At 39.5% G+C, this 14,983-nt stretch overlaps 1 protein-coding gene across 1 annotated transcript; it reads left to right on the forward strand.

The window, feature by feature from the left end:
* The first annotated feature begins 12,204 nt into the window (after positions 1–12,204).
* On the forward strand, positions 12,205–13,149 carry LOC122067932 (ankyrin-1-like). The gene has a single exon (XM_042631771.1). It carries the CDS (start codon positions 12,205–12,207, stop codon positions 13,147–13,149), a length of 945 nt encoding a protein of 314 aa, XP_042487705.1.
* The last annotated feature ends 1,834 nt before the right edge of the window (positions 13,150–14,983 follow it).

Below are 14,983 nucleotides of genomic sequence, written 5' to 3' on the forward strand. Positions count from 1 at the left end.
TTTTCTTATTTTCTTTCCTTTTTTTTTTTTTAATTTATTTTTCTTCTTTTTCTCTCTGGGACGATTTTCTTCCTTCTTGCTTTATGTGATTTGGACAATCTTTTGGTGGATGATGATGTGGAGGAGAGAGAAGATTTGGACAATCTTTGTTTCTCCCATTTTTTTCTCTTTCCTTTTTTTTTTTCTTCTCTTCTTGCTTCCACGATTTTCCTTTCCTTTTTTTTCTTTTTCTTCAACAAAATCTTCTAAAAAAAACAACCATAAGATTCGAACTTGAGATCTCTTGGTGAGCAAGAGAATTTTATACACCATGCTCAGAATTTCGTCATCTTCGCAACCATGAAAAGAAATAGGACCTCTTTACGTGTAAAATTGAAGATATAGCGCCCGATAGTCCTTAAGGCCTTGAAAATATAAAACCTGCAAAAAGAGAGTAAAACCCAAGGTAGTTCCATTCTAAATATGTAAAATGCATGTTTTACTACCCTAGATTTCACACATAAATGTGCTCATCACATACCCCAAACCAAAACCAGTCTGATAAGGATCGATTCAGTTCGGGAGCTCTTGACTTTGTAATATTCATGAAGCTATAACATTACAAGAACATTTGTCTTTCTACATTTGAAGATTGAAGGAACACCATTTATTTGTGATGTTCATTGGACTCAGTTCCACTACCAACACTGTAATAAACAACAGGGTGAAGGCTGTGATCTTCGACACTTAAATAAATAGAAGGGCAATAATTGAAATTTTCAGTATTTGGGTCCATCTCCGGTGGAAATGGGTTTAAGGGTATTCCTACCTCAACACTCCCTTTCAACATTTGAATCACTCTATCCATGTATGGCCTATTGGAAGGTATTTGTTGAATGCACCATAAACCTACCAAACAAATCCTCTCCACAACTTCCTCATCTTGATCATCATTTACTTCTCTTTGATCATCTCTTCCTTCATTATCAATCAAAATTGTAGCATTATTGTCCACTCTTTTCATCAGTAAAGGAGACACCATTCTTAACCTTGTTAAACGCCCATAAAGGAAAATAAACTTGGCTTGATTCATCATTTGCCCCTGAATCATAGTTCTTTCTACCACCAACCATCTCTAGAAGCAGCATCCCCAAACTGGACACATCGGATTTCTCAGTCACTGGACCAAAATTTTTCAGCCACATCTCTGGCGCCACAAACGCTGGCGTGCCTTGAGCCCCCGTTAGCGAAACATGGCTATGATCCTTATCAATCATCTTAGAAAATCCCAAAATCGGCGACTTTCGCTGTGAAATTGGCATCCAATAACACATTGTGAGGTTTAAGGTCACAATGCAGGATCCTAATTCTACAGTCTTGGTGTAAGTACAATATCCCCCTAGCTGTCTCTAAAGCTATAGCATTCATTTGTTTATAGCTTAAAGGTTGAAAACTTCCATCATTGATCTCTCCTTCTACTTAGTTTCTTCTTTGTAGATGTACTTATCTAAGGATCCATTCTCCATGAACTCATAAACCAGAGCGTGTTTATTCCCTTGAGCACAATAACCCAACAAAGTCACTAAGGCACCATTTGACAACGTTTCGTTTCTTCCGTTTCTGCTTTTTCTTATTCCCAAAAACGGAGAAACAACCAAGAAAGTGTTTGATAAAGTTGTTCCGTTTCACCAATTTCTAGAAACATAAATAAAAATTTATGTCTATTTATAATTCTAGAAACGACTTTGACGAAACAAGTAGGACTTGTTTTATCGTTTCTAGAAACGAATTTGAGAGAGAAAAAAAGTTGTTGTGCCCGATAAATCTCTCAACTATTTAAACCTAAAAGGAGGCAACCGAACGCTCTCTATCTTTTGGGCATCCGATGATACTATTGGGTTTTTTAGTGGCAAAATGTCTGTAAAAAACGTTTTGAGAAACAGGTTTATCAAACACCAAAAAATCCGCTTTTATTTTCGAAATTTGAAAAGCCGTTTCTGCTGTTTATAAACACAAAAACAACATAAACGTTATCAAATGGTGCCTGAGTGTTTGTGGTAGATATTTCCAACCGTTGCCACTTCATTCATGAATTGTTTCTGGCTTTGTTTTGATTTTAGAAACTTTATAGCTACTGGTACTTTGACCCATGTCGAGGAATGATCCCTTTATGGACGCTTCCATATCCTCCTTCACTACATTTTGTAGAAAACTTGTTAGTGAACTTCTTTTTTTTTTTTTTTTTGCTAATAGATGATCTTTATAAAAAGAGAAGGAAAAATACATCAACAAGAAAAACCAATAAAAAGGCAAGGCAGAAAGAAAAAACCCCTAGCGCCACTAGCAATCTCCACCTTCGGCATGGCCATCAGCAGAAAGAGCTAGAAAAAGCCCTACGGGAATCTAAAACGATGCCTACCCTGAATATCATTCTGTAAGAACTCTGCTATTTGGGAGTAGGAATATCTCTTAGGGGATATATTGAAGATTGCTTCTTTCTTTTTCTGGTCTTCCTTCTTATGTTTATGCCGACGACGAAGAGGATCACCACCATTGTCAAGAGTGCTAGGAACACCACCACAAAAGTAGAAACCGTTGTATTGAATTGAATGATTTGAGGTGATCATCAGATTTTTTTTTTCCAATAAATTTAAAGGAGAAAAAACGTTGTCAGGCTGCATTACATATTCTAGCACCTCCCTTTGTCTATCTCTCTCCTCCTCCTTATGAAATAACATAGTTGCCCCTACTGTGAGAGGAAAAAGATAGACTCAGAGAGGCATTGGCGTAAGCTACACAACTTGACGGAAAATTCAATCTCTAAATTTAAGGGAATTCTCCTAGATCTACTATAATTACATAAGAAAAATAATTACCAAACAAGTAGATTTGACTTTGTTTTACACTTACATTGTCTGTAAACCTTGTATTGTAATTCTTTTTCTTATCAAGTAGAGCTAGCAAATTATCCCTAAATAATTTAACTAGGATTGATCAGGGTTCCTGAACATAAGTAATCATGAAACCCTCCGATTTAATCCAGGAAGGGTACATATTTGTGACCATGAACAATAGGGTTTGAGAGTTAATGATAAACCCAAAGTTCATAACGTCACATCGCTACTTGAGAAGGAATCGTTTGTGTCACCTTCTTACATGAAATTCCACCATTCACGAGATATTCGTATTCAAGTCAATGATAAATTAATTGTTTTGACTAGTGGTCTAAATATCTTAATTTTGAGCAGTGGAATCGCATATGGGAAGGGCACCTTCTCTCCCCACATGTGGAACGAATCCAGACTTCTACTCTGACCTATGAAAAATCATTTCTTAGCACCCACAGACTAGTCTAATTAAACACTAATAGTAACAAATATGATTGGACCTTACTTATTTTATTGAGTAGTTTGCAAGGGGTATGCCTCACTTGTTTTAGGGATCTCTCTTCCTCACTTGTTTTAGGGATCTCAAATTATCTATTGAAATTTTACTCTGTATTCAAATCCCTTCAGTTTAAGAAAGCAAAAAAAAATTACATGTATAATATATCATTCTTAAATATGGTAAGAAATTTAAGTAGTTTATACAATCACATGAGGTAATAATTACAAGATTTATTTTTTTAATTTCAAAATTTCCACTCCCTTTCCCTTTATTTTCCTTGCAACTAAATGTAACCAACCTGAAACATAAGATTGAAGACCAAGAACTAAGCCTTTTTCCCTTGAATGCATGGCATGAGTTAAGGAAATTTTAAAGAGAGTGATTGTGGAGAGAGAGATGAACTCTCAGATCTTTGAGTCTGGTCATGACCCTAGTGGAGGCCGGCCTCCGGAGAGGGGTAAGCAGCTTCGGCTCACTGACTTCTGGAGGGCTTCCTGTAACCCACCTCAGACGCTGAATGCATCCAAGGAGGCTGCTCCTTCCGACAACATTATGGAAATAGGTGCTCAGGCAAAAGAAGGCGATCAAGGGAAGGAACCACTCGTTGCTGCCCCCTCCCTTGCTGCAGATGGTGGTAATGAACAACCTGCTACCTAGATCCCTAAGAAAACATATGCAAAGGCTGTAGGGAGTGTTCTGCCCGAAGTTGATGATCTCCCTGACCCTGTCCGCGCAGGAACTTCAACAAAGGTAATTATAACTCAGGACGCATATGAGGATCATCTAGGATGGTATCGATATGCCTTTATCGGTAGACTCAATTTTTTATTCCTCTCTATGGACGATGTTCGTAAAGAAGCTCGTGAATCCTGGAATCTCAAGGGTCACATCAAGATGGTGCCATGGGTGAAGAGTTTACCATTTTTCAGTTTGAGAAAGAAGCGGACATGGCATCCATCTGAAAGAGAAGCCCTATGAAGGTGGGACGGCAGCTCGTGTGTTTTCAACGTTGTGCCCGGATTTAGTATACATGAAAAACCAGTTAAAAAAAATCTTGTCCGGGTGAGGTTTCCAGACTTGCCTCTAGAATACTGGCACGAGAAGGTGTTACTAACAATGGCTAAGGTTGCGGGCCGCCCGGTGGCTCTTGATCATCACACGAAGACTGTAATGTACGGGAACTATGCTCGAGTCCTAGTGGAGATGGATGCGGGATCTACAAGACCTGAGGAAATTCAGGTAGAGCGACGGCAACCAGGAACTGCAAACTTGTTCTGGTTTGAGCAGAAATTGCTCTACGAGGACTCAATGGGGCAGTCTGGATTTTGTAAAAATGTGGGACATGTCCTATCTGATTGCAAAGAGAAGAAGACAGTAGACTCGAGAGCTCGTCGGATGGAGCCTAATCAAGGAGTCCCAGGAGCAGTATATGTCAATGACTCTCCTAGGGGAACAGTGGTGCCTTCCACCTTTTCTTCTTCACGTCGATCTCAACAGGGGGATGCTCGTGATGCCGGTGAAGATGGGGCCACCTTACACGGTGGTAGGGAGGAGACATTGGGGGCTGCTGAACCGGCCATGGAGGAGAGAGGAAATGACAGGGAGGACTCTCCTATTTTGGAAAGCTCCTTAAACAAGGCAAGTGGGGGCGTTGAGACTCCTAGGGAGGATTTGATGCCTCCATCAAGGAGACCTTCTCCTTTGGGCTCCAATGTGGATTCTCATTCCACAAATAATAGAATTCCAGTCAACATGAGATTCCAAATTTTGAAATTGCTAACAATCCTTATGGAGATCCTCAGTTGGAGGTTGTGCTCGGTTTGAGTATAGAAGCGAGTCAGGCAGTAATGGGTATGGATCTTGGACATACCCAAGGTCCTATAAATCAGATCTCTAGATCCTGGATCGGCAGAAGCCCTGATGTCGGCGATCAACACCTTGAGATTATGTGCAGGAGCACGCGTGTTGCCACCCATGATGGTGCCAATCGCGATGATGCTCACGAGGCGGCTGCAATGGTAGATTCAACGGCTGTGGCAAGGGAAGAGAGGCAGCAAGGCTGGGTTAGAATGCAAAGAAAGAAGGGAAAACAGGTGCAGAAAATGGGTCGACCATCTAGAGTCGACCAAATCCCAACATCTAGGCATCCATGAAAGTCCTCTTCTAGAACGTCCGCGGAATTAAGAAGGCATCAGCTAGGATTGCCATGTTGAAGATAGCCCGTGAGAATTCTCCTGATATCATTTGTATGGCTGAGCCAATGGTGGCTATGAATAAATTTCCAAAAAACCTTTTTAGTAAAATCTGTTTCGCAACTGATTTTATTCGTAATGAAAGGGCTGACGCGCATCCAAACCTTTGGATCATGTGGAAGCAAGGGCTAAGGAACCCATTAATATCCTCCATGTCAGAGCAGCAGTTGTCAGTCCAGGTGGAGTGGAATGGTACAATGCTTAATGTCTCTATGGTGCACGCAAAATGCCTTAGAGCAGAAAGGAGGTCTCTGTGGATGGATCTAGTTTTCGGTAGTTCGGGAGCGCCAAGAATGATTATTGGGGATTTTAACGCAACCCTCTATGATCACAAGAGAAGAGGGCCAGGAAGATTCTCTATTGGTGCGGCCTCTGAGTTCGCCGCCATGGTAGATGCTTTAGCTTTGATCCAAATCCCTTCCTCGGGAAGAAAATTTACTTGGACTAATAACCGAAGAAGGGGTAATGTTGCTGCGGTTCTCAATAGAACTTTTGTGAATGAAGAGTGGATGAAGGTCTTTGACGATTGCATTCAAAAGGTGCTGATCTGTGTTGCATCAGACCATGCTCCTCTGATGCCCTGCTCGGTTTCTTCTATTAAGCCCAAAAACTGCCCTTTCAGGCTAAATACTTTTTGGATGGATCACCATCAATTTTTAGATGTGATTAAAGAAGCTTGGTGTAATAACTTCTCAGGATCCCCCCCTTTCATCCTTCTGCAGAAGCTGAAGGCTCTAAAGCCTATTATTAGATCTTGGCCTAGGGAAGCCTTCCCTAATCTGGATAAGGAGGTGATTACATCCAAGGCTGAGCTGGAGAATATTCAGAGAAGCATTGAGGAAGAGGGCCTCACTGAGTAGCTTTTTGATCAAGAAGCCGATGCCAAGACCAAATACTGGAAAGCAATGGAAAAACAGGAGAAATTGTGGCTTCAAAAATTCAGGGTTAGATGGCTTAAGGAAGGGGACAGGTGTTCCAAATTTTTTCACGTCATGACCAGGATCAAGAGATCCAAAAACACTATTAGATGCATCACTACTGAGGATGGAGTTGATATCAGTGATTGAGATCAGATGGGATCCTATTTGGCGGAATTTTATGAGACATTTCACAAGAAAGTAGAACTGGAGGATTACCCCCAGATTTTTAACTGCATTCCCAGAATTCTTCAGGATTCGGACCAAGAGATGCTGGATGCCATTCCCTCTGAAGATGTGATCAAGAGAGCGGTGTGGGACCTCAATCCGAACAGCTCTCCAGGCCCTGATGGCTTAACGGGAGCGTTCTTCAGAAAATGCTGGGATATAATCCATGACGATGTCTACAGAACAGTCAAGGGATTTTTTTCATCAGGTTTTCTTCCCCATGGTATTAATAATATTTCTTGTTATTAATTCCTAAGGTGGAGGGGGCCAAATCTCTTGACAAATTCCGTCCATTATGTATGGGGAAGTTTTTTTGCAAAATCCTATCTAAAATAATGGCCTCTCGTATCTCTAGTGTTTTGCCAAAAATTATTTCGCAAGAGCAGGGAGCCTTTCAGAAAGGGAAGCTTATTCAGCCAAATATCTGTCTAGCTTCAGAATTGGAAAACTTAATGGGACAGACCTCTAGAGGAGGCGGTCTTAGACTCAAGGTAGACGTCAAAAAGGCGTTTGACACTATCTCCTAGGATTTTCTATTCCAAGTGCTCAGACGGTTTGGTTTCTCTGGAAAAATGATTGGCTGGATTCATACCTTGCTTCAGTGGGCTAGGATTTCAGTGCTCCTGAATGGCAGTCCTGTGGGCCTGTGGGTTTTTTCAAAGCCAGCAGAGGGCTTCGTTAAGGAGATCCCATCTCCCCCATCCTATTCATTATTTCCAAAGAGGTTCTCTGCCGTGGCATGAGTGACTTAGTTGCTAAATCTCAGATAAAGCCTCTATTGGGTCCTCGTGGTGTTGATGTCCCTACGCATCTCTAATTTGCTGATGACGTCTTCATTTTTATGAACGCTTCTAAGAGGTATGTTAGAAATTTGAAGTCTTTCCGATTTCGTATCTTTTATTTTCCTTATATATTGTCTATAATCGATGGACACAGTAGACAGATTTTTGAAGAATGAATTGGAGAATGTGTTGGTTGAAGCCTAAGGACTAGTGTGTGCTTGTGTGGTTTCCCCTTCCCCTTGCTACTCTGATCTTCCCCTTCTTCTCTAGAGGCCCTCCATCAACTTGGTGTCAAAGCTTCTCTCTTCCTCCCTCCTCAGTCTTCTCCTTGCTTTTGCAGAGAAGTTTAAAACCCATTTCGGTGACCCCTTTTCCTACAGCAAACCTCACTGTGCCTTTTTTCCCCCTTTTCCTTCGATTGAACCCCTTTTCTTGGTTCATCCTTATAAAAAAGAAGAGAAAATACTGTTGCAAAATTGAAAAGTTGCAAACTCCACCACCTTCCTCTTTCCTCCGTAACCCGTTTAATCGAACCTCCACATTTCTGGTTGTTTGAAAATGAATAAAAATAAAGAAAAAAGAAAAAATAAGAAAAGAGAAGAAGAGGAAAAATAAACGTGGGAGTAAGAGAGGCCATGATTCATATCTTGCTTGTTCTCCTCGCCACGATGCCCTATTAGAGTCGCCATTCCCCCCTAATTTTCTGTTGGATCCCCTGGAGCATCACTGCTACCTTCTTGCTATTTGCCATTGCCATTGCCAGAAGAATGTTAGGGATATGCCAACACTCCTATAGTTGGTTTTGATGATAACAAACATATGAAGGTATTTCTCAATTTGCCGTCAAGTATTGTTTTGTAGAGACTTCATTCAAAGATTGAATTTGATGAATGAAAGGAAGAAATGAAGATTGAAGTCATCAAATGAAGAGTATCAACAAGTTGGCATCAATGCTTGAAGAAGATATCAAGTACACCCATTAAAGCTCAAGACGTGATATGGCACAAAGTGATTGAAAAGTTGAAGACTTGAAGAATTGATGACTAGAAGACTTGAACAGTTGAAGATTAGAAGACTTGAAGAGTTCAAGACTTGATATTAAAATCTTGAAGACCTCTAGATTAGGTTGTAATTTACACACACTAACATGCACTACACTCATGCATTTTAGTGTTAGAAAAGACATAAGAAACAACCTAAGGCATTGGACACTCTTTGTGTGACTGCTGGGCAGTCAAAACACAAAATAGAGACCAACCAGCAATTGCCAGATCTAAGCTGCAACTACCTATTGATCTCTGTGATCAGTTCTTCATCAGAGAATGATAACAGAAACCATCCGGCAACTACCAGATGTAATTGGCAACTGCCGAATTTAACCAAAAATTGAACCGGTTTGCCAGATCAATTATGGATCAAATGGTCCTCTTTGTCTTAGCCCACAGAGGGCATCCGACAACTACCGGCTGGAAGCAGCAACTGCTGGTTCACCTCTAAACACCCTCAATGGCTATATTTTTAGCCTAATGGCTACTTTTGTACAACTGGACTTGGAAACGGCAACTGCAAGTTGAGAAAATTTCTATCCGTTAGAAATTATTCTTCTTCCAAATTGGGTGATTTTGTTATCCTAATTGAGCCTAGTCTCTGCCTGTATAAATACCCCACTAATGACTTTAATAATTAACAATGAAGTGAGCATTAACCATCATAATCGAAGTGCTATTCAGTGAGAAACGGTTCTTATAATATTGAGTTCATTTATTGAAGTCCAACACACTTTTCAAGAACTCAAGATTGTGTGGAAGTCTCCATCATCACTCAACATCAAAAGGGAAACCACTAAAAGGTGCTATCTATTTTTCTCATTTCATATTCATTGCACACACCGCACAAGGTAACTCGAAACTTTATTCCACTTCTCTCTTTTATACTTGTCTAGATTGTTTGAGCCTAACATATCTTAAGCACTTCAACCACTATGTTTCTAGACTCTTCAAGATGTGGAAAGTACCTTTCAATATGCCCAAGGTCCTTCCTATAGGATAGTTGTTTATCTTCTTAGTGCTTGTCTTTTCAATTAGTCTTAATTTCATTCTTGAAAATTGGCTTCGCTTGGAAGGTTGTTCCATGCTCGTCTATATAAGCTTGTATCAATGAATGAAATGCATACTTTGAGTTGATTCATAATTTATTTAAGTCTTCAGTCTTTGAAAAGAAATACTACTTCTCGAGTTCTCTTATTCTTTAGGTGGATTTCCCTTAGGTGGTGAGTTCTTTTTCCTTTGAAGTGGTCACTTGTATTATTGCCTCTTACTTCTGTACAATTTTCCTACGTCAGTGACTGCCCCACCCTTCATAGAAGAAAGAAATCCCATCCATGTTGATGCTTCTATCAGTGCTCCCATTGGCCCATGCACTGGTGTAGGGGTCACGCTGTCTTTTAGGGCACCCTCTCCTATATATATATATATATATACACACACACACACACACACACACATAAGGCTGGGCTCAACCAAAGACATCAACCTAGGCCCAGGCCTAGAAATCTCAGCTCTGCCCAGCCTTGTTGGCTTCAAAGCCCAACTTCGATACTACCGCACTATCGAGATCAGGGTGGGCTTGGGCTCGCCAGCCAAGCTTGCAGCCCTAGGTGGCATCTTAGGTCCTTGCATGTCAAATTTCAGTCCACTTGAGTTTGCCAAGTAGCAAAAGAACGTACTAAAAAATTATGGACTTCCAAGAGACTAAAAAGGGATGCATGTACATATAAATGGGTGGGATGCCAACACATGAAAAGATACATTGAATGTCCTATTCACATCATTTTCTACACATTCAATGGTCAGAAAATTGAAAACACCCTTCCATGTAGCAAAAGCCACTATTTTTTTTTCTTGAATTGAATAGATCATATCAATTTATTAGAAAGAAAGAAAATGTTTATAGCTCAAAGGCAACCAATATAAGCTTCAGGGAAAAGTCCCTAATGACTAAAAAGGCTCCAGGGGCCGTTAGGTTGGAACGGCACAAAATACCTACCAAAGCATCCAGAGACCAAGGAATAACCACATAGCTTAAAGTGGATAAATAGATTTTTTTTTTTTTTTTTTGGATCGAAGTAATTGATTAGAGTGTGACACATGAAATCACTGTTACAAAGATCGACCAGCAATGGAATGAAAGTAGATAAGCTTGTCACACACTCCAAACGACAATGCCTTCGGAGTCAAGGTATCAGCTAGAAAGCCAAAGATAATCCAAAAGAAGTGCTCAAAGGAAGCACAAACAAGAAAATTCTACTTAGGAAATCTATCAACAGAATTGTGAGAGGCTCAGGACTCTCTTTATATATATATATATATATATATATTTGGGTGTTAGGAATCAGTACATATTATTTCGTGGAAAATTTCTCATTGTTTTCGCGAGGCAAATGTGGTTGCAGATTTTTTGGCAGGGAAGGCTTCAAAATCAGGAATCACAGAAACCTCTGTGACATTCCCAAGTCATATTATGATGGAGATTGAAAATGATGCAATGGACAGGCATAGATTCAGATTCTGCTAGGGTGTTTCTTGCTTTCTCTGCTGATGGCCATGCCGAAGGTGGAGAGAGCAAGTTTCTCTAGAGGTCTCGGCTGTGTTTCCTTTCTTTTTCTGTTGGTGTATTTTCCCCTTTTTTTTTTTTTTTTTTAATAATAGCATCTTTTAACAAAAAAAAAAAAGGAATCAGTACATATTATTATAGAAAAATAAATAAATAAAAAGAATATACAAACTCTCTTTACAACTTTTCAGCTTTATTGACTAACCCGTCGCTAGGAGATATGAACTATGTGGATGTGGTGCCCTCTTTTCGTTTCCCATCGGCTGGGGTGTAGATGCCACCACACACCGACAACCTTGATCTGTTTGATCTTTTTTTCTTTCTGGGGTCTAAGTCTACGTATTCACGTAAGATAACGGAGAAGGATCCAGAACAGGTCCTTTGCCTTTCCCCCGATGTGCTCTTTCCACCTCCCTTCCACCATAAAGTTTTTTATATTCATCCGTCCCTCCTCTATATAAACTATCCTTCATAAGTAATGTAGGAAAACTAGATCTTAGTGGTCTCTCTGTCCTTCTCCCATCCCACCAACTAAAGGCCTTGTGAACTACTTCTCCCTTCCCCAAGGAGATAAAGAGTTGTTGTTGTGTCAGGAAATGGATCCTCAAGTCTACAAGGCTGCAAAGCTTGGCAACATTACACTTCTCCAACAAATAGTGATTGAAGATTCTAGCCGACTGCTAAGAGTAACTCCAAATGAGAACACAACCCTTCACGTCTCTGTGAGGTTCGGTCACACAGAGTTTGTGAAGGAAGTGTACTCTACTCTTCTCCGACAAAATTCAAATTTAGAAGGCAACACAGAGTACAACAGAAGCCTATCTCTTCTCACACAGGTGGACTAAGAAGGTGATACTGCCCTTCATGTAGCGGCCAAAGAAGGCCACGCTTCCATAGCTAAATTTCTAATTGAAAAGATTAAGCTTTGGCCTTTTGACCATGATGTCGAAAGTGGAAATAGTTCAATTGTTCTTGAGAAAATAAGGACGATAAACTAGAGCTTTTCACATAGCCTTGCACGAAGCTGTGAGTAGAAATGACCTTAAGATGGTAAAGTTGCTAACTGAGACTGATCCTAAGTTACAGAATCCCAACTATGATGTTGATCACGAGGAAGGACTTGGGGAGTCTCCACTCTACTTGGCTGCCGGTAACGGACGCTTGGATATTCTCAACCAAATCTTTCTCATTTGTCCATCTCCAGCTCATGGTGGACCACATGGTTGGACAGCTTTACATGTGGCCGTCGTTGAGAGGAGGCTTAGTGTCGTGAAAATACTATTAGAGAAGATGGGTGGACTTGTGGATAAAGCGAACAAGAATGAAAGGACCGCTCTCCACTATGCAATATCCGACGGTGCCTTCCAAATAACACAACAGTTGCTAAGAGGATGTAAGCCTTCTGGTGACCTCAAGATAGTAAAGCAGTTGGTAAGTCATGATACTTCCAGTGCGTATAAATTGGATAAAGATGGTCTCTCACCATTTCACATAGCTGCTCTTGAATCAAGCATTCTGGTATTTCGAGAACTCATCAAATGCTGTCCAGATTCTGGGGAGTTGCTGGACAAAAAGCATCGTAATGTTCTTCACTTTGCTGTGATGAGTGAGGATTTCAAGAAAATCAGGTTTGCCCTAAAGCAACAAGAGCTTGAGGAACTTGTAAACAAGGCAGATGATGATGGAAACACCCCATTCCACCTCGCAGCCACACTAGGCAATTTCGAGCTTGTGAAACATTTTCTTTCAAATAGAAGAGTAGACGTAAAAGCGATCAACAACAAGGGTCAGACAGCTATTGAAAATTTTCAATCTATTCAGGAAAGAAACACAGCTTTGATATCGGTGAGGTTTTCATTATTTCTTCTATCTACTTTGTCTTTTTCCACTCCCAAAAATGCTAAGCTCACATATTATTATGTGGGAGTCCAGATCAAGTCTTGGTATGAGAACCATTCTTGTACACTACTTGATCTCTCATTTTTACGATAGGATTTCACATTGAGTGAATTCCATATGTACAAGAATAGTTCTTGTTCCAAGCAAAGGAGAGAAATACATGCCTATTCCCACAATGGGTCCTACCTTTCTGATAGACTCCTCCATTACTAACTAATCCTTTCCTACCTTTTACAAACCGATCCAAAACCTACAAAGAAAGAAGAAAACACCGATCCCACACCTCCTCTTATCGTAGCCCCTATCTCTTGGTAGGCCGAGCGAACCTGTCATTTCACTTTCCCTAACCATTCCAAGACCTGATCCAAGCTCATTATGTGAACCAGCTGGCATGTGTTACGCAAGCCAATTAATCATGACCTCCCTCTACCCTAATATTGATTCTCATCTTTAGAAAAAATAAAATAAAATAAATTCTCATCAATTATTGGTATCTATTATTGCTAAGAAAACTTGTATATTGAATCCCAATTAATTGATCACCAAAAAAAAAAAAAAACCTTAAAAATAATAATCAATAAATAATTCAATTGACATGCAGAAAGTCAATAATCCTATAGAATTATTTATTTATTTTTTTCTACCAACTGATTAATTACTCCTATTAATCAAAATTCCATATTCTTGTTGCAGTTATACCAATTATTGAGGGTTCGTTTTTCTTGACCAAGAGATGCAATAAATGTAAGAGGAGAAAATAAATGGATGATAGGAGGAGAAGCAAATAAAGAGCAAATATGCAGTAACCCCCAGCAGAATAAGGTTACAAAAAGTCAAAAAGAAATGAGAAAAACCCTCCAAATAGTAGCCTCTCTTATTACCACCGTAGCATTCACAGCAGTTTTTCAAGTCCCTGGTGGCTACAATAGCAACAATGGAAATCCTATATTGAAGGACAATGAACACTTCAAAAAATTTATACTGTTCGATTCTACCGCTTTGGGTTTTTCGCTTCTTACTTTGATGGTCATGTTCTTAGCCCCAATTGCTGGTGACTATTTCTATTCTTCATTTTTAAAATCGGGTACAATGCTTATATGCTTAGCAATTGTCTTCACTTCAGTAGCGTTCCACCAGGGCATGACCTCAGTATTATCAAGTTTTGAATTCGTTGGCCAATCCACTACCTTTTATATTACTACTCCATTATTGTATAGCATATTTCTTGCAGATATTATTGCTACTTTATTCCTTCTCAGGCGTTTACGAAACAGGTCCTTAAAAAGATTGATTCTTTTAATGTTTTGTAGTTTGATTAAATATCTGGCTGGCCTGTGAGGTCATATTCTCCTTATCAAAGGAAGAATTAAGAAAATGTAGTGTTGTAGTTTTATCTGTTTTTTTTTCTTATGTTGGTAGTATTTGAAGTGAGTACTACTTTAATTATTGTGTTGTTGTGAATCTTCTGTATATTTTAGTGAAATTACTCTACTTAATTTGGTTATTTAATTAATAAAGGTTTTTTCCATTACTCTATTTCAGATTCTGCTAGGGCGTATTTTGCTCTCTCTGCTGATGGTCATGTTGAAGGTGGAGTTTGCAAGTTAGCAGTCTCGGCTTTGTTTTTTTTTTTTTTTTTTTTTTTTTGATTTTGATGTATCTCTTTTTTCCTTCTAATAAAATTATATTTTAGGAAAAAAAAAAAAGGTTTTTTCCATTATGTACAATTGTTATTCACCACTGAACTCGGACCAGATTGGAAGCGTCATAGTCAGTCTATCAAGTGGTAAATGGTTCTAAAAGCGAGTCATAGAAGCAAATGGTAAATGGACCATGGTTCTAAAACTCGGATCATATCCATCAGTATTGGATGAATTGGATCGATATCGGTCTTGATCAATTTGATCATATCGATTTAATAATAAAG

This window comes from Macadamia integrifolia, unplaced genomic scaffold (assembly GCF_013358625.1).
Source record: "Macadamia integrifolia cultivar HAES 741 unplaced genomic scaffold, SCU_Mint_v3 scaffold3242, whole genome shotgun sequence".
NCBI classification, from domain to species: domain Eukaryota; kingdom Viridiplantae; phylum Streptophyta; class Magnoliopsida; order Proteales; family Proteaceae; genus Macadamia; species Macadamia integrifolia.

What these genes read in the sequence shown, in the direction of transcription:
- LOC122067932 (XM_042631771.1), top strand. Translation starts at nt 12,205, where the DNA reads ATGGTAAAGTTGCTAACTGAGACTGATCCTAAGTTACAGAATCCCAAC.